Source organism: Galleria mellonella, unplaced genomic scaffold, assembly GCF_026898425.1.
Source record: "Galleria mellonella isolate WM207_F2 unplaced genomic scaffold, CSIRO_AGI_GalMel_v1 utg139, whole genome shotgun sequence".
NCBI lineage: Eukaryota > Metazoa > Arthropoda > Insecta > Lepidoptera > Pyralidae > Galleria > Galleria mellonella.
In genome coordinates, this window is record NW_026441995.1 from 7,262,824 (window position 1) to 7,285,405 (window position 22,582).

Consider the following 22,582-nt stretch of genomic DNA (forward strand, 5'->3'; position numbering starts at 1 on the left):
TGAATAGCGTATTAGAAAATTATATATAATTTCACGATTTTATATAAAGAAAAAATATTATTCAAGACCTTGTATCATTCAAGAAGATGTCAGTAGACATTGCATTGTGAACTAAAAGGTAAATTCATAAATCATAAAAATTACTATTAAAAATAATTAAGTTATGCTTATAATAAAGTTTAATTGAATAAAAAAAATACTTATTTACCGTAAATTACAAAATAAATATAAAAAGCAAACTTGTATTTGTTAGATCGAAAAAGGATTTATTTTAGAATACAAAAGCTAATTTTTTAATTTGATATGTTATTTTTGTATACTTAGACATTCTAATATTACTAATGTTTCATCGCATAAAGTTATATCTTTATATATTGTTATAAGAAATAATTAGTATAAAGTTAGAGGCTGCTCGAATTACTCTACTTAGATATACCATATTAGCTTTGGTGTAAGGACATTCATAAGTAGATATAAATGCATGCAATCTACTCGTATTTGTAGTAAACTAACATGATACTATAATCAAATCTTCACATTAAAGACTCATATGTCAAGATAATTGCACCGATTCCGTTTCATACAATACACAGATGACACATGCATGAGATATTCTGATGTAATGAATACCTGATAGGATTGTATTTGTGTGCGATGATTCTTTTTATGTCGCATTGCTGTGCGGTCAGCCGTGGAAGAACTGGGTGTGCAAACATTCAACTACGATCGTCCCAAACCAAACATTATAAGTGAGATCAGTCAGTTTGATTATACATATTTATTATATTTGAAAAAGCACAAGTGGGAATGAACCATTTACACTCTACCTATTGGAACTCTGCGAGGGTCCACGTATATTTTTATGCAATTGGAAATGGCAACTAAATACCTACTATACTTAAATATACAGTAAAATCTCGAGATGATGATTGATCTAAAGAACCACATAATCAAACACACACCTATTAGTTTTCAACATATATTATTATAATTAAAGTGTTATTTTAGTGTACCGTGTCTCCATTTAAACCATACTTATGTATTTAATGGATATTAGCCATAACTACTAGATTTACAACCGATTTACTTCATGTAAAACTGGCCATTCTACTAATAAAAAAGTACTTAAATATAAATACAACAGTTAATTAATTATTATAAAATTCACGTCACAATTCACATTACCAAACGTACGCAGTCGGAGTATCGAAATAGCACACTATGACGATTACCATAACATGATTAAAATTATAGGTAGAGGTAGGTTGATAACTACTAGTTATATTTATTCATTTTAGAAACATACATTTTCTAATAATCAAGTCTTTTAATAAATATCTCTATTGTAATTGGTTGAAATATACCTAGCATATTTTTGAACTTCTGTCCCACCAACATTTGTAATCTATTTGATATTTGTTTTATTTCTTCGTGAAAATGAGTTTGAGGAAATAAAAAATTTGATCAATTTTATTTACCTAATGAGGTAAAGAGGTTATTTAGTTTAATAGTGAAATCAATTCTGAAGTACCACTTCCTAAACCCATCTCCAAAATGATAATTTTATGTTATTCAAAATAAGCAATTGCCTAATTTCTTATTTTGAATTATTAATTACGGAACAACAATAACGTAGATTTAAAGTAGTTTTAATTTAAATCTATTAACAAAAATAAATTTAACTCATACAGGTTCAAAGAGGAATAATTTCTTTGTCGGTCATTATTATCATTATATCAACCGTTAACTGTCCTACTAAATATAGTTCTCCTCCATAGACTGTTATAAGGAACGGTCTCGAGTTTCCTGTATCCACTGATTCCCTGTAATATATTTGAGATCATTGCTCCATCTAGTGACGGTCGTCCTACACTGCGTTTGCCTGTACGGAGTCGCCACTCAAGTACCTTTTTTCTTCTCGATTGTCGATTCTATGAGCTATATGGCCAGCTCATTGCCACTTTAGCTTGCTTATCCTTCTTTGTAGGTACTTACTACCAAACTAACATACTGTAATGTCTGGCATAGCTAATCATTCATGATGTTGATCACGGGTAACGAGACACGTGACTAATTGAAAAAAAAATCTTAACTAAAGTAGTTTCACTTAGCATTGAAATTGAGTGAACCTAAGTACGAGTAGGTAGATAATTAGCAATGTACCTTCTATTGACATACTAATTGTTAATTGCCGCTAAATGCCGCCTAGCGTCTGACTAGAATACCTACACTCAAGATGTACGCGCACTTTGGAAAGTGCAAAAGTGCAAAGATTTTCCAAACGATTTTCTCAGTAAAAGTTTTCGTGTCATCAGCATGAGGTACGAGACAAGACAATAGTCCATTCGCCAGTAGGTACGAGTATATTGTAGGTACGTCATTGATTTACAAAATGGTTTTATTATTTCCGTTCCTTCGCATACAGAATACAAAATTACCACAGCTGTCCGTTACTGTTCCCGTTTGTAGAAAAATTAAATGTGGAAACCGTCGAGTTGAAAGACACACTAACTAACTACATATATGCGAAGAATTTTAAGTGGCATGCCAACAGTTGAATAAATAAATTAATATTACTATGCCGCATATTATTTCAATCCATTGCTGATGCTGAACATTATAATCTTTTCTAAACATGGCAAGGGTAAATACGACTGTTTCAAATTGAACATACTTTAATTAATAGTTAGATATATTTCTAATAAATAAAATGGAATACCAACGGTTATTATGTACCATCAAAGAGGCCGTTCGCTGATAACTCCCAGTGATATTAAAAGAAAAATGTTTGATCTCTATATAAAAATCTTGACAAACTTTGTACTAGGTGGTTATCATTTTTAACAAAGAACCTTAGTCGGTGTACTCATGCAGTGTTATAGTATTTTTCCACGATCTTTCAACGACTAATTAAAGATGAACTAAACGTCGTGTTTTTATGGGGCACCAGAAAAGGTACTGATTGAGAAACTGGTTGTGTTGTGATGGTTTTTATGGTAGATTTCTATTGAGTCCGCGTGATAGCATTCCAGGCATCGTATGATCCCGCCGGCCAATGGTAATGCTAAACCAGTTCCACTGGCAGACAGGCTGGCGTGGTGCGGCGTCTAATGATGTGTAGCAAGTTGCAACTAATTACATATTGCCTATCGAGAAAATGTTGGAAGGTGCGTTGAAAAAGATATAAAATTTTCCTTTTTTGTAAGCAAGCCTTTTTTAATGTATGTAGTGCATCATAATTTATAAAAAAGATTACTTTTTTTCTAAATGTGTACATAATAAAACCATTAAATAGCTATCTAGACTACTCATGTGAGAGTGTCGCTCTACCAAAAGTCAAGAATGTCTACCCTAGAATTATGTGGTGCCCACCATAAGATGCGAGCAAAGGTTTGTAAAGACATGTCTGAAAGTACATATGCACATTTTAAAGGGAAACTCCTTCTAAAAAATAATCTTAAGTATGCTAACGGTGACCATGTCTTACTGATATATTTTAATTCATACAATCTAAATTACCTTTCAAACCTATCTTTTAAACTTAAATTGGCTATCTTTGTGAAAAATATTGCTTTACTATACAAACCACCTATTAAAAACTAAATTTGAAGCAGGTTTAACTCAAATCTACACTAACATTATAAAGAGGAAAATTTTTAATTGTTTGTTTGTAATGAATAAACTCATAAACTAATCAACCGCTTTTAAGAATTTTTATAGCCCTATAAAGCTACAATATTAGCGAGTAACATAGGCTATATATTATTTTCAAAAATTCTGACCCTTCTTTTTTCATCCAACTTAGAATAACAAATCCCAGCCAGCCTGATGTAAAGTGGTAAGCGTCGCCTATAGACATGAGCAGCATCATGGACATAACAGAAAATATACTGTTTCGCCTATGATACCCCCCATGCTACTCTGTAAATTCACTGCTATATCCCACCCTTCAAACTAAAACACAGCCATGCAAATACAACTGCTTCACGATAGAAACACAAATGGGACAGGATAGGACAGAATGGGAATGCCCAAGCCAAATACTTTTGTACAAAGTCTCTCTCTGGTAGCCGTGTGAATCCGGCCCGGATTACTAGTCATGCTACTAATCATATATTTTCCTCATTTCATATGAAGCTTTAAAACAATAATTTTGCTGGAACATCATATTAAAATTTAGAGAATAAAACTTAAGAATAGACCCGAAAAATACCTGAAGGATTAACTACCTATTGTGAAAGCGCATCTCAATTCTCAGAGCGTTAAATCGACATGGTAGATTAATATGCATAGTATGCTAAATTAATTAGGATGTAGGTATCAGAATGTATCATTACACGCGAGAACCTTCACGCATAAATGTCTGTTTTATTAATTAAATACAAAGTCTCTAGTCATGATGTTTAAATTATCGGACGTGTTCAGTGCTACGGTGATTTCCTTTAGATTTTTAATAGCGATTTGCTGACATAATTAATTTAACCTACCTTTTAAAAAATACTTTATTCTCTCATATACTTAACATATCATACATACTCTCCAAATATTTTATGTGTTATTTTATATCTATTTCTGGTATACACGAGTATTTATTTCTTCTGTACTTCAAGGGTATGACAATTCTTGTATTTATGATAGATTAATAAATTAGGTATTCCGTCCAATAAAGACATTATTGTATTCAGTTATTGTAATTACACTACTAACCCTAGCACGTAGTAAAATACTTACTAAATAATTACACACCAACGCTTTGACTGATAAACAGCTATCATTACATGAACTATTACATCTTTCAATCTTCCTTGATCATCGATTAACGGAATATGTAATTAGCATTGTCGCATTCGACAACAAAACGTGACATGGTATAAGTCAGAATTCAGGCCTCATATGGAATCTTGCCGCGACCTTTGGGACCATTGGATACCAACTTAAACTTGGTTTAAAGGCTTTTATATTAAATATATTAATAAGTATCTAATTTTTAAGTTTGAGGAAAGCCTTTACCCTTCAACATACGCTTCCCCTTGTAGAACACACTGTATTCTAAAGATTTGTTAAAGATGCTGCATGTCTCTATATTTTATCATCGACAAAAAATTCAACCCTCACTAACCAAAATGGCTGCATAAAGCGCAGTTACCGAATCTACTCTTTGCCGGTGTACTTTCAAGTTGTAGAATGAGCTCCAAGTAAAAAAATGCAAGCATAAATATTGTTGGGGTTCGGTTCAATCAGCATATCCTATGGAGAAATTGAAGTAAAAAAGAAGTAAAAATGTATTTATTATCACAGTATGTTTGTATACGTTCAAAGTTCGACATTGATACTTAAACTAGGTTGAGCCTTTCCTGTAAGAAACATGAATCGTATTGCCAAATACATGCTTACAGAAATTAACATAGTTATCTGTGCTACTAGAAATCCTATGTTAATACCCATATATATGAATATATAGATAAAAAGATTAGTTATTTAAAGTAGCACTTCAAACAAATATCCACCTTTAAAAAACGAGTACAATAGGGAACATCATCTTTTCGCATCTGTTAAATTCACATAATAAATAGTTACGACAATATCCAGCACGTATACGCCATTGTAAAATATTCTTATTTTTATTATAAAAAATTCCAAGAGGAATTAAATAAGTGTTCTTGTAGTTCTTCTAATTGCAAGTTGTTAGTAGGAGAGTCGTTCGACAGGCTCGAGTCCCTTTCTCCTTAATACCATAAATTAGCTAGCATCGTTGCGTATTTATTGCCTTGTGGGCATGTCATATTATCGGACCGCGGCTTTATTCACTTGTCGGATTTAAAATTTTAAATATTTTTACGTGGTCCATTTAAACTGAAAGTAATTGCAAAATTACGGGATACATAATTACTTAAGTGATTTAGAATTTTATTTTAAAGAAAATACTTTAATCTAGACAATGTTAGTATGTAGGTTCATACACATCTTATTTAATACTGAGTCAACTTGTATATATATATATGTATATATATATATATATATATATATATATATATATATATATATATATATATATATATATATATATATATATATGTATGTATGTATGTACGTTTTTATAGATAGAGATTACATGGGACGCTACGTAATGTCTATCTAAATCTTTGATCAGAGCTAGGTTAAGAGATATCTCGACCTAGCTGATCGAACATACAGATTTTAAATTTATTGGAACTAAGCGAAACTAAATTAATAAAATAGTAAATAGTTAAAAAAAATTACTGAATAGATTATATTTCTTTAAGTATTTTTTAATTGTCGTCAAATAAAAAAAATCCTTTATACTCCTACTTAGGTACACATACGAAACAAAAAAGAAAAACTAACAAAGCAATGACTGCTAGTATGAGTCGATTATTAATACTGTCAATGCAGTACGTAATTCATAATAAATATTACTAATCATACTAATAACTATTTGTTGTTTTAAAAATAAATTTCGCAACAAAACCACCCAAGCATAGGCAACTGCGTTCAATGCAACGTCTAATTATACGGGCTTTAAACATTTTGTGTAATACAAGAGGCGAGGTTAAAATACATTTTATCGTTTTTTACTGTATGAAGAAAATTCGACACTGTCAATTCGGTCCAAGCGTACATAATTACTTCATTTCACACTTGGAATTGATGTTTGTTACTTAGAAAATAATCAAACTACGATCTGCTTGCATATAAATAAAATAATTTATCCTAATAGTAACATACTGCTTTATTTATTTATAAATGTTTATACAGAATTTATTTTTTGTAAATTTTTTTACTTTTTTATGCAACGTAATTAAAGATTGTGTCCCATAAAAAACCGACTTCAATTGTGACAAAACTAGCTATTTTGGGCTTAAAATTAAACAACTGAACAGTTGTTGATAAAACTTCTATGAAACCAATCTGTAAGTATATCTTTTCAAATAAAAAAAATCCAAATCGGTATACATACGGTTTCTTCTTTTTGAAGTCAGTTGAAAATATCAAAGAACCTTTCGATTTGAATGATTTGAATGAAATTTTAATGAAAAATATATATCTAGATCATTATTTTAGATTAACACAGGAAACTTTATGTTTAGAGCATCTAGTTATATATAATTCGGACGAATACATTGCATGTGATAATTTTTAGCTTTTATTGATAAATATTATGACTGTATATTGCTTAATAATACCATATTAAACTGAAGTGAACTTTATTGAGTGGTTGGAACAAAAAGATAAAGAATAAATTGCGTAATTGCTACATGATGCAACGCAACCAGGACTGCCTCGAGGACTGCAATAAAAATGCAATCAGCGCCGCCGGATTATCTTACATAAGTTGATGAACCACATCCAAAATTGAAGGACACCCGTTAAAGTAACAACCTTTCTATAATGTATTTATAGATGCACTTTTTATATAAAAACCACAAGCCGACCATGCGCCTTGATAAAAAAATAAAACTTTTAAGATATAATTATAACTGTTGTGCAATACACATTAGTGTATTCTATATTTTTACAAATTATTATGACCTACTTTTTATTGCTAAATTGATAAAAACTAACAGTACAGTATAAATAATATTACTACTGTCTTGATGTTATAAAATTAACTAATTAAATAAATATTTAGTAGTTTATTAATTTTAATATGAAGTTATTAATTTTACCTTATTATTGTTTATCAACTATTTCCAAAATAGGAACAATTACGTAGAATCCTTAATTAACTTTAATGTATTGGATGCTTATTCTCAATTATCATCCCTTACTAATAAACTATTGAATATTTATTTAATTAGTAAATATTTATTTATTTAAATAAATAAATATTTTATAAAGTTTTAGTTATTTATTTATTTAAATAATTATAACATGAAAACAGCAGTAATAAGGGATGATAATTAAGATTGAAATGAAATGCATCCAATCCACTAAAGTTAATAAAAAAATTTATGTCATTGTTCTCACTTCGGAAACAGCTGATAGAAAAATAAGTAAGTAATATAAGGTACAACTAAATAACTTCACATTATAATTAATAAATGAACTTACGAAATTACATTGAAGCTGAAAACCAGTCTAACTTTTTGAATGTCATTTCAATAAATCTATGCACAATTTAGATTACGCGGAAGAAGTAATGATTTACAAGACTCTATTAGTACCTATCCAACTGATAGAATTTTATAGACGCAAAGTTCAATGTTTCTTGGTTTGGATTTCGAGAAATTTGCCTACTGCTACTACTTAAAAGAGCGCCACTTCTGTCGTAAAGACTAAGTAGTTAATTAGCTTGAAAAATGTGTTGATTTTAAAGAAAAGAATTAAAATAAGTTCTAAGATAATAAATAATTATTAATTAATTTTATAAGAGTTAGATACAAGTGCATTGATATTGTAAAATTTATTTAATAGATTTATTAATCACATTTATACAGCATATAGATATAGATTATAAATATAAATAAACCTTAAATGTACATAAGGTTTAATTTTTTTATATATATTTTTGAAGTACAAATGTAACAAGGAAACGACTTTAATATGATTATCTATTAAGTATCTATACCTACTTACGATCACTATATCGTAATTATATAAGTACTTAGTACATTACAAATGTCCTATAAAAATGTTAACTCACGGAAGTCCATAAAACTATGCAACTCATCACAGACTCGCAGAGACCGCCTTTCATTACGACACGTGTGGCCTTCCTAACTTTGTAAATCAGATCACATCTTTTCCTGTAATTTAATAGTAAAGTTGGTGATTAGAAGTTAAATAGAGTTTTAATATACCTGACAACGAAGGTCACTTCGCAGAAATTTAAAAAAAAGTATTGTGGTTTCTATTCTAAAGATCAAACCACAGACAACTTTAATTTGTATGCACAGAGCATAACTACGAGTACATACTATGTTTGTAAAAAAATTTAAATGGTTTAACTTTTTAAGAAAACCAATGAGTAGGTACTGCATAGAAGGACGACATAGAGACGATATCATTTTACGTAAAAAATATGAATAAAATTTAGCATTGTAGTTTATAATTACGAAATAGGTGTGATAGTAATTTTTGTTGCAAACTGCACTCACAGGTATTGAGCAGAATTTTTATTGCAAATTAATGCGATACGTAAAATTCTAATAAAATAATTAAATACGATGCCCAAATACAGTTGTATTATTACGTAATTTTTTAATAATTTATCTAAAAGTTTAACACTATAATGTACAATGTTTATATGTTATTAATATGCCGTATGGTGCCAGGATAGTATGGGCCACCCCGGCCTTTCCCGTGGATGTGTAAAGAGACGACTAAGAGAATTTAAAGGTTGAAGGAATGGCAGCAGCGTCCCTGTTAAAACCTTAAAGCCCTCCAATTTGTTTGCCAAATTTGGCAATTTCTGGCAAACCTCCCCCCCCCTTTTGAGACAGGCCTGTTTAGCAGTGGACAGTAGATGATTAATATGATGATGATGATGAATATATATAAACAGAAAAGTAACAAAGTATTTATTTTGTTGTGCTAATGGTAGTATTGTAATTTGTAAAACATAGTAATAAAATCAAATCCTAATGACGATTTAATTAGATTAGAATTATTTGCAATAGTTAAAATGTTTCGTAAATTATAATACACTATTATTATTTCGTATGTATAATACACCTTTCATGGCGAATTAGCTGCAAGCGTTAATTACATTTTTCATGGTGTTCAATGTCAAGAAAATTGTTATAATAATTTATTATTTATTTACTCGAAGGAAGATTAACGGATAAATATTATATCACTTATAGGTAGATATATAAATAAGTATATTTAGTATAGAACTATAAAATCCTATACCATTTTGTAATTTTCACCAATAAAAAGTAATTAATAACTAGTGTATTATGTATACTATAATGTACTTGTACCTTAAATCGGGTTGTTGTAAACTATAATATCGCAGAAACGAAAAATTTAATTTAGGTAAAAACACTACATAAAAGTTTCCAAATTCCCACGGGACGATTAACAAAGTAAAATTAAATAAGAATTTACATCTTCCCAATTTCTGGATTAATTACAATTTTTTTTATGTATATGTAGAGCAAACACCTTTATAAAGGATAATGTGTCTATGGATTCTAAGATCAAAACGTTGACTACGTTTCGTTGACCGTCAAGATATTATCATAAAATTGCATGATAAATGTTTGTTATGATTCCTATTCAAAACATTAATGTTCTTCATTTATTCTTCAATTTGACTTATATGATATGGATATAAATTAAAAGAGCTCGTGTAATATATTTCTAATATCAAATCGTCGTTTGTTTGAAAGAAAATGTTTAAATAAATTAAGTAAATAATAAAATATGCTTCCTGTACACTTTAAAGTTAATAGTTACTTTCATCATATACTTATTAGTGGAAAGTGGATGTATTTAAAATAATATTATCGTTAAGTAGAAAAAAAAAATATTATGCAGACTAAAACTTGTAGTAGAAAATTGTATACAGGTCCAGTCTAATAAAATATTATTTCTGACTTCCGGTATATAAGGAGTACATATATTTATCGTATCATAACATATATTTTATTACCTATAAAATTATAGGTAATAAAATTAATTACGATTTTGATTTTAGTGTTCAAGTATCTCGAAATATACGTGTATAATTGCTCATATTATTATTTTTTATAGAAAATAGTCGTACTAAATAATGAAATAGCATTACATAGCACCAACATTCGTTCGCTGCAGAAATGAAATGAATATCTAAATAACATACCTACGCACGTTTACGTAAAACTTGTTAACACGAAATAAGTTTAAATTATACAAAAGGTTTAAGTGATAATTAACTATATACTCGTGTTTATCTTAATTAGATATTATAGTTGTTTATTTACGTATATAAAAATTATTAATAAAACATGTTTCGATATAATGAGCTATTTGTTTGTAATATTTTAGGAAAGTATTATTTTGAAAATATATAATTAGAATAACATTTTGGAAATTCGTATTTATGTTTAGACTTACGTTTAGACAAAAATAGCTGCCAACCGCTCAACATTTTTCTTCGATATAGCACCACAGTAACCACTAAAATTGACTTTCATATACGGTTATCAATTCACAGGAACTTTATTATCACTAGTGCATTATTTGCGAAATCGATGTCTGCGCCTGCGCGTGAGTTGCGCCTCGTACCTCAAACACAAATCCGTCATGCGCACGACCAACTCGGAGTGCGCGCCCGCGAGAGCCGCTCTCTATATATCTGCCTTGCTCGATCGGTTACACCAATACAATTCATTTGAATAAGGGTAAGGCTCAACATTACACAAATCGATCTAGCCAAAATGGTTCCGGTTATTTTAACCGTTCAAATTGATAAACCTGTGTTTGTTTATGTAATAGCGAAGCGGTCAAGTTCATGCACGCTGAATTACGATGTCAGTATAACATCTGCAATATGCAATTCTAAGCTTTTCCACTTTTACTTAAAGGTGAAAGTTGCTTGTTTATTTTGTGGCAATACACCGCCGGCGTTCGTATGTAACTGAATATTTGACACGCGGATATGTGAAGTAGTGCATTCTACTTTCGTTAAATGCTTATTGTTATTTATAAGTGGATATGTAGGCGACTAGATGTAGTAATAGTTACGTCTATGCATAAACGATTCATAATAAAATTTAATGATAAAACACAAGAATGCAGGTCACATCTATCTTCACACCATAACAACCTACTAAAGCTCTATTGTCAAGTACGGATTTCCCACCATTATTACTACTTAGATGGTTGTATATATGTTTTTATTTTGAATTTGAATTGACATTCTTTTGCAGTGTTGTAATTTGCTTTAATTTCTTAATTATTTTTTAAAAAGAACTGGTGATACTTTGAATTCTTTATTACTTACACCAGTATCATACGAATTAATACAAACACAGATGCCTTGCCTACTATAAATTACTACCAATAGTTTTTTTGTTTTTTTGTGCCTTAATACAAAAGTCTGCAGAAGAATTTTATGATAAATGAGATATTTATATATCATAATTTATATACTCATAATGCGAAAATAATATAAAATACTATAGAAGGGGAACCAACATTAACATTAAAATTTAACAATAAATTGCTAAAGATTGTCAGTTGAGTTGATTTCAATCACTTGAGATTATTTACCTGAAGCCTAGGGATCGGGAATTTTTAATCTTTTTTACTGGAACTAAGAATTATTGTTCAATTGTGGACGAGGCTATGAATGAATAAATGAAAAATTTTTAGTTCTTTTTAAAGAATAATGCAGATTATAAAGATTAATAATTATTAAGTTATGATTGTGAACTACTACCTGAAATACGTAAGGACAATATGTACCACTGATATCCATTGAACATGTCACCGTCCTAACGAGTCGTTGTCGGTAAAACGTGTCTTCCGGTTTTTGTCGTCTTGCTAATGACCTTTGCATCGATATTCCAAGCGACCAGAATTATTAAACACTAGTTTGTTCTTAGACATGATCTTATTATTAAAAAAAACGCCATTCTCTATGTGCTGTCGGTAACTTTTGAAACTATATTTTATTGGAAACGCAATCTAAAATAGCTAATTATTATTGTTAACGAGACTCTTGGTAGGAAAGCGGGTTGTACGCCGGGCGTATTCGTACACATTATAACAATAATCTTGTAAAATGAAAAAGTACATATTTTCTAAGTAGTAGACTTGGATTACTTTTATGTAGACAGGATATTATATGTCTACGGGATATTATATTATATGGGAATAATAGTCCGGATAATCGTTATGGTATATGATCTCACAGTAAAATAACACTAAACTTATCTTTATATCTTATATTTTATTTTAATAATTTCGCAAAATTACTGTTTCTAGTAATTAGCTATCGACAAATGTAACTAAAATTGTAATAATTTTTACTTAAATCTATTAGAAAACGAGATCATATTGGTTCGAGCAATAAAAATTTCTCTGTCATATCAAATTGAAATTATAATTTTAGAGATGGGTTTAGAGAAATTGCGACTCAGAATCGACTCCTCTGACATATTCGTTGAGCACCATTGTTACATTATTTTCCAAATTTTGGCTAAAAATTATTTTCTGTTCGTAAAAATTTGGAAATATGAAATTCTTGGAGAAATTTTTGAAGAAAAGTGAAATGGGCTTGGAGGACATTAGGTTATTGTTTCGACAGTTTTGAAATTGCTATCGAAGCATATAAATGCAATAAAATATATACTCGTAAGTAGCGTAAGATAAAGGTAAAAGAAATGGAGTCGCCGTTCGTTTTTTTTCGTCGTTCACTTTGTGATACATAGCAAAACATAGATAAAAACAATACAAGTTTATAATTGGGTAAAAGTTCTGATAATCGTACCAATTTGGAGAAAAATATTTGACGTTTGCGTAAAAATTTAAATTCGTATCTGGCTATCCTCTTGTTAAGTTTAGAAAGTGATATAGAAGAAAAGCTCATCGACGGATAGATGTGTTACAAATTTAAACAAGGTTCCTCGCTTCCTTAAAACATATTTTGGCAATTTGAATTTCAGGTCGCTAGAAACGGAGCACCAAGTATATAATTTCATTCAATTTTCTTCGGTCAAAAAGTTAAAGTGTAATAATAATATTAATTTAATTAAGCTTCTAAAGTCAGAGTCTCATAAGACATTTTTAAATTCATACTTAATTCTAGAATGTTAGTGATATTTTACAAAAGAATTTTATTGTTTATTATTTGTACAAGTGCTATTTTTGGCGGTAAGTCGATAATACACATTAAATTTATGATTTTAAACTTACAAAACCTTTTGTAAGTAGTCTTTTGCATATTTTGCAAGAAGATAGAGAAACACTGAGAACTGACACAAATTAAGGCCTAATATAATACAATAAAGTATTATGCAAGACAGTGCCTGCATTTAAAAAATAAAGTTTCTAATTGTTTCAACTCTAAACGAAAGAAGAAAGATTTTTTAAGAAAGTTAGAATAGCAAAAATTCTGTATTACAGGTATGATTAGCACTACAATGCCCCTGTACCCTGTAATTTCAGTATTTCAAACCGAAACACTGCCTTCAATCGAAGTTTTTTGGCAGCTGAAGCACAAATGGAATGGACCATAGACGTATTTATCCATGTAAACGAATTTTATACAAAGACCCCCTTTGTTAATGTACCACTCAAGTACCTTAATCTATAAAAAAAATAAGCGTATCACTATTGCTTATCGTGATATTATTTTTATGGAAATTAAATGACAAAATAACTGATGACTCATCTGACGGAAAGTGGTAACAATTGTCTATACATAGCATGACGATAATGATAATTACAAAAGCTAGCTAACGGAGAGTAAACCCCTTTCCTGATTAGACCTTATTAAATTACTTAAGTAATACATATGGTTTTGGGTAAATATTACCTACTAAAATTTTTGTTTATTCGTAGATTTCACGTAGGAAATCGGAGTCTAAATTTAATTGGAGGCTCCTTTGAGTTTCCTTCTTTTCATTTAAGAGTTCCCTCTTATCGGGACAATTAATTCATGCATTCTCTTCCAGCCAGCTCTATTCCAGACCATATTTTTGACCTATCTATACGGCATGACAGTTAGTGTTTCCTTTATCTGTCCATGTATTAATTTCTCGGCTTTCTCCTTCCTCTTTTGCTGTTTATTTTTCCCTCTAGAATCTCTTTAAAATCTCTTTAAAAAATCGTCATGTCGTATAAGTTTGCCCATTGTCTTTTCTATTCTTTATTCTCCTTTGAATCTATTTGGGGCTTCATATTGATGCGCAAATTACAACCATTTGCAAAACCTTCTGTAATATAAATAAAAACATAAAGCGTCTTCGTAATACTATCATTTGCTTTTTTCTTCTTCGTAGTCAAAAGAATTCACGTAGGTATATTTTATAAAAATTCGAATTTATTGCATGAAATTCGAATTACCATTTATCAATTACGCAAATAAATTTTGGTGCATTAATTACATAGAAATAAGATAATGACTAATAACGCAAATATAAGTTAATAACTTGGTTAACACATAGCGCCGATCCTCTTTCAGCGATTTTTTTGTCTTGTACATCGAAATAACCAATCTATTTAAAAATGTCTACTATTTGGGGATTTATTTATTTGTTAATATATATATATATATATATTGGTGAACTTTACAGATTCACTAATGTATTAATTAAAACTTATAATAATGCAAATAATGCATTAATGGAAAAAAATTAAATTATAAAAATAAACGAAAAATGCAATTCTGCGTAATTTGTTACCGTCCTGCAAAACTCTGTGATAGTCATCATCATCATCATATTAACTCTTAACCGTCCACTGCTGAACATAAGCTTCCTTTTTTAAATAGAAACATTGGATGTTTCTATTTAAAAAATGCATGCATGCGAAGTAACATGCGAAAACCTAGACCTAAACTAGACTCCAAGGGAGTATTAACCTAAAACCTGTTCTAATTTTTATAATATTCATAAAACTAAACAATTTTAAAAATAAAAAGGCTCTTTGGGAAAATTGTTTAAACTTAAAAATTTTACATATTTATGTTAAAATGCTTAGATTCCTGATAATTACGTTTAACGACTGAACGATTAGAATAAAATTTAGCATACGAACAGACCATAATCTTAAATTACCATATAGTACCTAGTTATATATTTCATTTTAATCCATTACATGCGAATAAAACCGCGAGATATCTTTACCGTAAATATATTTTTTAAAACCTTACATGTAACCACGTGACTTGTAGGAACTTATTTCTGCGGCGAAGCAGCAATTTCACTATATAAATAGGTACCTGCCTACAATAGTGGTACTCCCCGAACAAAAATTACCTGTACCTAAAGGAAATAAAATTCACAGAACATTTTTACATCTATAGATTCAAATGATTAAGGAGTTTCAAATTGCGTGCTGGAAAGTCCATGTGATGTATGCATATTCATTTTATCCTTATTTGTACTGGTTATAAATTGTATCCTTAAATCGGATAATTTCCCATACCTCAATAGTTCTTTTTAATGATAATGGTAGAAACCATACTGAATTTTTATTATACCTATTGTCGTAAATAAATTTATTATCTAGTATCATAGCATTGTACCTACTTGTTTATGTCTAGCATAAGGGGATTTATCCCTTTTATTCATAATAACGTCAAATCACTAATAAATTTATATTGGTTATTGACGAGTTTTTCTTTTGCGCTAAATTCTCAATTTGAACGAAAGTGACAAAACATTTCAATAGTTAGAGTAGGTTTGTAGGAGGTTTTAGTTTTTTATTAATAAGAGGGTACTACGGTACAATATAATACGACTTTTCGTTACAATATAATAGGAGAGCTAAATATATACACTTGTAAGGAAATATTTTCAATTTTCCGAGACGATATTGTAGTTATGTACAATATAATAACGCCGAAATCGTGTATGGAAATAAAAAGTCTCGCAATTACATATATTTTACTCTCCTACACTTTTATATCATAACAGTAAAATTAAATGACTATATGCTATGGTAGTATGACACAATAACGTACAATATAAATGAAATTGGCTCTGTGGCGTACTTTTAAATACTATTCTTAGATACTATTATAGAAACTGATTTAAAGAGCCTTATGATAATTATAAGATTAATAATATTTAGATCTTTAATTTTTTAGCTCTAATAAATTGTATACAGTAAGATTAATTTAATATAAAATTGAATAAGGTGTTCTAGTAAATATTTACAAACCCATATTCAAGGCATCATTTGTCAATACGTGCAACAATTAACGGTACTTAGTATTCAAGTGAAGTTATCTACAAAGTTTGATTTGTTTTATTTGTGTGATAGACATAGCGTCGTTCAATGACTCTATGAAAATAATATAATGAAAAATATAAAGTATAAAAGGAGTTTTTTATGCTACTTAGAATGGCAAACAAGCTGACGGCCCACATGATTGACAGTGCTAACCGGCGCCTATAAACATGAACAGCATCATGAACATAACAGAGCATACTGTTTTGTCCATGATATGTATATTTCCCCCCATGCGTTACCATTCCTGAGGACTCAGGTGTTAAGCCTCTGTATCCTGTAAATTCACTGCCCTTTAATCCGAAACACAGTCATACAAACACAACTGCTTCACGGTAGAAACACGAATGGGACAGAGGTACCCAAGCAATCGACTTTTGTACAAAGTCTCCCTTTGATGTTTAGCGACAGAGATTTTTTTTTTACTTTATGTAAATGTAGAATCAAAAGTAGAGTCGGTGGACACTTTTATAATTTCGTTACTAAAGTTCCATAGATACGCATTACATTACTGTAAGAAAAAAAAAATGTTAATAAAATTGCCCTAAAAAGGTTCTTATAGAAAATAATGGCATTGAATATAAATAATATATTATTATATCAGCAGTAAACTGTCCACTGTTAAATAGAAGACCTACTTCCCCATAAGGGGTGTATTACCAGTAGTTGTCACGTTTGGCTGGGTTGGCAACCGCAGTTAGACTTAGGTGATAATTGAATACCTTAGTCGCCTCTAAGGATACCAACGGGAAAGGAAAGGGTGACCCATTCTATGCCAGGACCACTTGGCAAATTGTATAACATAAAGATATTATACAAATGTTTAACCTTTTAAAACGATCTGTCTACAAACCTTTATAGGTTCATATTTAACCAAATGAATTAAGAGACTAATTTTAATATAAGTAATATTAAATATATATTTATACAGCTATCCATACACAAATGACCGTTAATCTAAGTACATCACGGCCACTGCAGCAGCAACCTTGCTGTGACGTCTCTGAAAGGAAATCGAGAGACCATCGATTCTATTCAAGTCGCTATTGTTGTGAAACCAGATTTGTTGCAAAATTTGTCATAATCGTATAACCATTTAGATTCAATTATATTTAAACGGTATTGTAACGTATAGACGTAATTTTTTTTTTCTTATTATCAACGTTTTTAAATTATCACTTTTTGCTAGCTACTTCATATACATACATTTCACAAATAGGCATCTAATAGTTACAATTTTATTATATTAGTAAGATGGCGACGATTAAAAAAAAAAAGATAAATCATTAAACTAAATTTCTAATGTAGGTAATATATTCATTTATTTTAACATGTATTATATAAGTAGGTAGGTATTTATTTATAGCATACGTATTTAGTAATATTTTATTGTATATTTTAATATTTCATTTAACTGTATATTTGTTTATGTATTGATTATTGTTAATAGTAATTCGTTTCTGAATATTAATAGTTGTAGCATCTTACTTGCACGCTAATGACATGCTTTCCAACTGTATTGGGTTGACTGGAAGAGATCTCTGTCAAAGATAAGTCCACCCTTGCTCACAATATTTATAAATGCATTAACAATGTAATTGTTAATGCATATAGACCAGTGCAATAAAGAATGTATATTAGCATTTTTTTTAATTACATATAGACAAAATTAGTACATTTAAATTATTTAAAGATTTAATATAATATAATAAATCTAGATAATCATTTTCTTTGCGTCAAATATTAAATTAAATAAAAATATTAATGCATAATTTTTTATACTCATATAAGTGACACGAATAGAATAGCATATTGTTTTTAATTTTTTTTTATTATCTTTATTAAATATCTTAAAATCATATTCTAATCGTATTTACTAAGTAAATAACAATTAAAGTAGTTTACTCTTGCCTTCAGAATCGTTTATTAGACTTCTTAGAACCATAATGGGTTTTGTATATTTCCGTCAATTGTCTAAGTATCTTTTCTAATGCATATCAAACGGATATTTACAATTATTTAAAACTTTATTGTAAGAGTTTCATAATACAAACTACGTACTTGAAGTTTCTTTCAATACGCATTATCGCCCCACTTTCTATAGTAATATTGACATAGATTAGGCTTTTTGTAAAATATTACGAAGTCGTAATAATAGTGTAAATTACTTTAATGTGTTGAACAATCGAATTAAAAGTTTTACAGAAACAGTTTTGAAATCATTAAGTTGTTAATGTCAAGACACTTAAAAAACAATAAATGAAAAGTATTTATCAGAAGTGTATAATTGTTGGATGAAATTAATTGCATAAAATAAATGAATTACAAAAACATATATAGATACACCTAGTTTCTAAGTATAGCGTCACTATAGTAGAAGTTGATTACTCCGTATTGGAGATAGAGTTTGATACTCGTATATGGTTCGCCAAGTAATGATTTATAAGAGACGGAAATAAACACAATGATTTAGGTAAACTTCTCGTATGCTAGTGAACACAGTTGGTGTAACCTGGTCGAAACATCGAGATAACCCAGGTAAATTATTGTAGTTTACCTAAATGATCGCATTAATTCCTATGAACTAAACAACCATAAACCAAGTAGAGCAAAAAGTTCATATTACCAAGTAATGATTCAGTGATGTGACCATTACTTGTGCCAGTTTTAGGTACATCAATTATCAATTTGTAAAAATAATTTTATATGTATCTATTTATTCAATAAATTAAACAGTAATAACGGTACTACCTTCCAAACGTACCTTTTTGTTTAATCTGTTTTTATCTCACTCTTATTTAATTAAAAAATGGCATTCTAATTTAATAATATAATTTAATTCCTATATATATTATATAAATCTATATCTATCTTATTATTTACATCTAAAAGTAGGACTTTTAGATTCATAATTTAGTTGAAACTGTTCATCACTTTATTATTAGCCAATAGAATTACTTGTATATACTTTACTAACATTATAAATGTGAAACTGAGTTTGTTCTTTTGTTACCTTTTGGCGTTTCAATGGCTGAATCAGTAACTATGGCATTTGGTATACATGTATTACATGGGATAGAGAAATATAGAGGCTACTTTTTATCCCGGTCAGTGAATATAACCCACCTACGCAGACGAAGTTACTGATAAAAGCTAGTATAATCTATACTTACCTGTAGATATTATATATTTCTTCAATATTAAATGACGATCAATTTGTTTAGTCAAGTCTCACAAAACAACTTGTGAATAGCGGCTAATTGAAAGGACAAGATTCGCATTTGAGTTTAGTACAAATACATTACCACTTGAAAGAGGACAAATAAATCACGGACGAACACATCCTGGTGTCGTGATTTGTGGTGACAAGTCAATCATATACTAGTTAAAAAAAAAAACTACAGGATTTCTATGGCGATACGATCCACAATAGAATAAATTATTTCGTTCTATTTTTTTTACATTCTTTACTTGCTGACCCGTGAAACGTTATTGTCTCTCCTGCCGTCACCTGGCTTCATATTTTCTTATCGGGATAAAAAGTAACTTATCTTTCAAGTTGGACCAAAAAAATACAAATTTATAAAATTTCATTCAATCAATTGACCGCTTTCGAAGATTAGTTTAAATTGACATCGTGACAAGAGAATTTCATATTAGATTAGGCATTATATATTAAAGCAAAATCTATAAGCTAGGGTATATGACAAAATACATATTCCATGGAAGAAAATAAATTAAAATAAACCTTCGTACAAGTAAATATCTTGAAAGGTGAAACCAGTCAGTTATTTATTATAACAAATTATGAAAGATTACATATGTTTTGTAAAAATACGAGTAATGTAAATGAAATAGTTTTTTACATAATTATACCACACGCATCGTACATACTTGGCATAGTAAACAATATTATCGTATCTTTAATCGAATTTAGTTATTTATAAATAAAACAAGTAAATAAGTAAATATACGTGTATGCATATTGTATTATATTAGCTATTTGTCTAATTTTTGTACTTAGGTATATTTCTATAAAAAGATATGTTCGGTTGTTAACTATAATTTTGCTAAATATAGAAAAACAAGTTATAGGTACATACCTATTTATTTTAACGACTATAAACATGTGTGTTTAAATTATGCTAATAGTCTAATTAAATAATAATTTTAATTGTAACAAATCTTCCGTATGGAAGCTTCGAATATAATAAACATGCCACGTAATCTAACGACATTAATTATGGTTAGGAATGAAATAGGTATTAAATGAAATATTTGATCACTCTCTTGTAAAGGTGTGTCTAGTGTTCTTTTTTTTAAAAGACGAAAATGGAATTTTGCAACCGCCTATGCTGACGATATATACACGACGACAATAGCAGGACTCCAGTGGAATGATGGATGAAGATGAAACATTTAGGAAGAAGACAGGAAAGTTGGTATTTTGGCGAATTAACTATGATAGTTTTCATGCAGGATCGCGTGGAGATCGACAGGGTGCATTGATAGCAATGGGGCGATTAATCTTCATTACTAACAATTGATTTTCGACTCGTTATCTAACTGAGCCATCATCACATATTCTTAGATAGTATAATTTCCTACATATTTATTATTGTTTAGTTGCCTTTAATCTATAAATTAGATAAAGTTATGTGGAGTCTAACATAAATTATGGTTGTAAAGGTGTGGCAACAGACTGCCTGGCTACTTCACAGTTGACTGACCACTTCCATAGATGTAAACTAGTTAGGTGCATCTACTTTGCTTCATATGGAGATAATTAAGCTTGATTACAGAACATTAGAACGTATCCATACATAATATAATAAGAACCTCCTTACCTTACCAAATATAATTATTATAAATATTAAAATAACTGGTATGTTAGTTACCACTTTACGCCTTAACAAATTACCAAATCGTCATCCTAATTTCATGAGGATTCTTATAAACATGTAGAGCTTGGTATAGAGAAGAACATAGGGTACTTTTTATCCCGGTCAATGAGACTAACCCGCCGCCCAGGCGACGTCGAGGTTAATACCTAGTTAGTTTTTAATATTTTCTATAATACTCCCCGGAAGCAAATCATAGACAAAGTAGCAAGATCAAAATAAATACATTTCCTTATTCTAAAATTAAAATGAGCGTGATCGTCCGTTTTTCTTTTCCTTCCATGCTTAGATTAACACAAGAAAAAAAAGCCAATGTCTAAAATAAGTTTCTAGTCTTTTACATCATAACTGAAATTGAATCATAAAATTACATTTACTGTGTAATATCTGTAGTTACGTAAATATATATGAATACATTGCTCATTACTTCTATTATTTTATACTATTCCAAGCGTTCACCAGTGAGTTAGTCCACTGTGACCTTTTAATTCAATATTTTTACGTGAATTAAACAATGTATTGTCGATTGATTGAACGAAATAAAAATTCCGTTGTTTTCCATTTAACATAATATCTATATTTGTGGTTGAGCCCTTAAAGGCCAAGGAGCAAGGCATAAACGTATAATAAACAAACAAACCTACTTTCTTATTTATAATATTAGTACAGTCTAAATTAGTTTCAGGATATCTGTCTATGGGAATATTAATGAAAAAAATATTGTCTACATTATTGAAGGATAGCATAGCTTTCAATTAGTAAAATAGTTT

At 29.5% G+C, this 22,582-nt stretch overlaps 1 protein-coding gene across 3 annotated transcripts in view; it reads right to left on the minus strand.

The window, feature by feature from the left end:
• LOC113513321 (putative inorganic phosphate cotransporter) overlaps window positions 1–22,582 on the minus strand; it is a 32,054-nt gene that overhangs the window by 7,274 nt on the left and 2,198 nt on the right. The window contains exon 1 of one of the 3 annotated variants that reach the window (XM_052903290.1): window positions 11,065–11,287. The exons of 1 other annotated variant lie outside the window; for it this stretch is intronic. In XM_052903290.1, coding sequence (XP_052759250.1) covers window positions 11,065–11,098 — 34 coding nt within the window. In that variant the 5' untranslated portion in view covers window positions 11,099–11,287. Of the gene's footprint in view, window positions 1–8,665; window positions 8,691–11,064; window positions 11,288–22,582 lie in introns of those variants that run through there. One more of the 3 variants, XM_052903291.1, reaches the window with a different exon arrangement.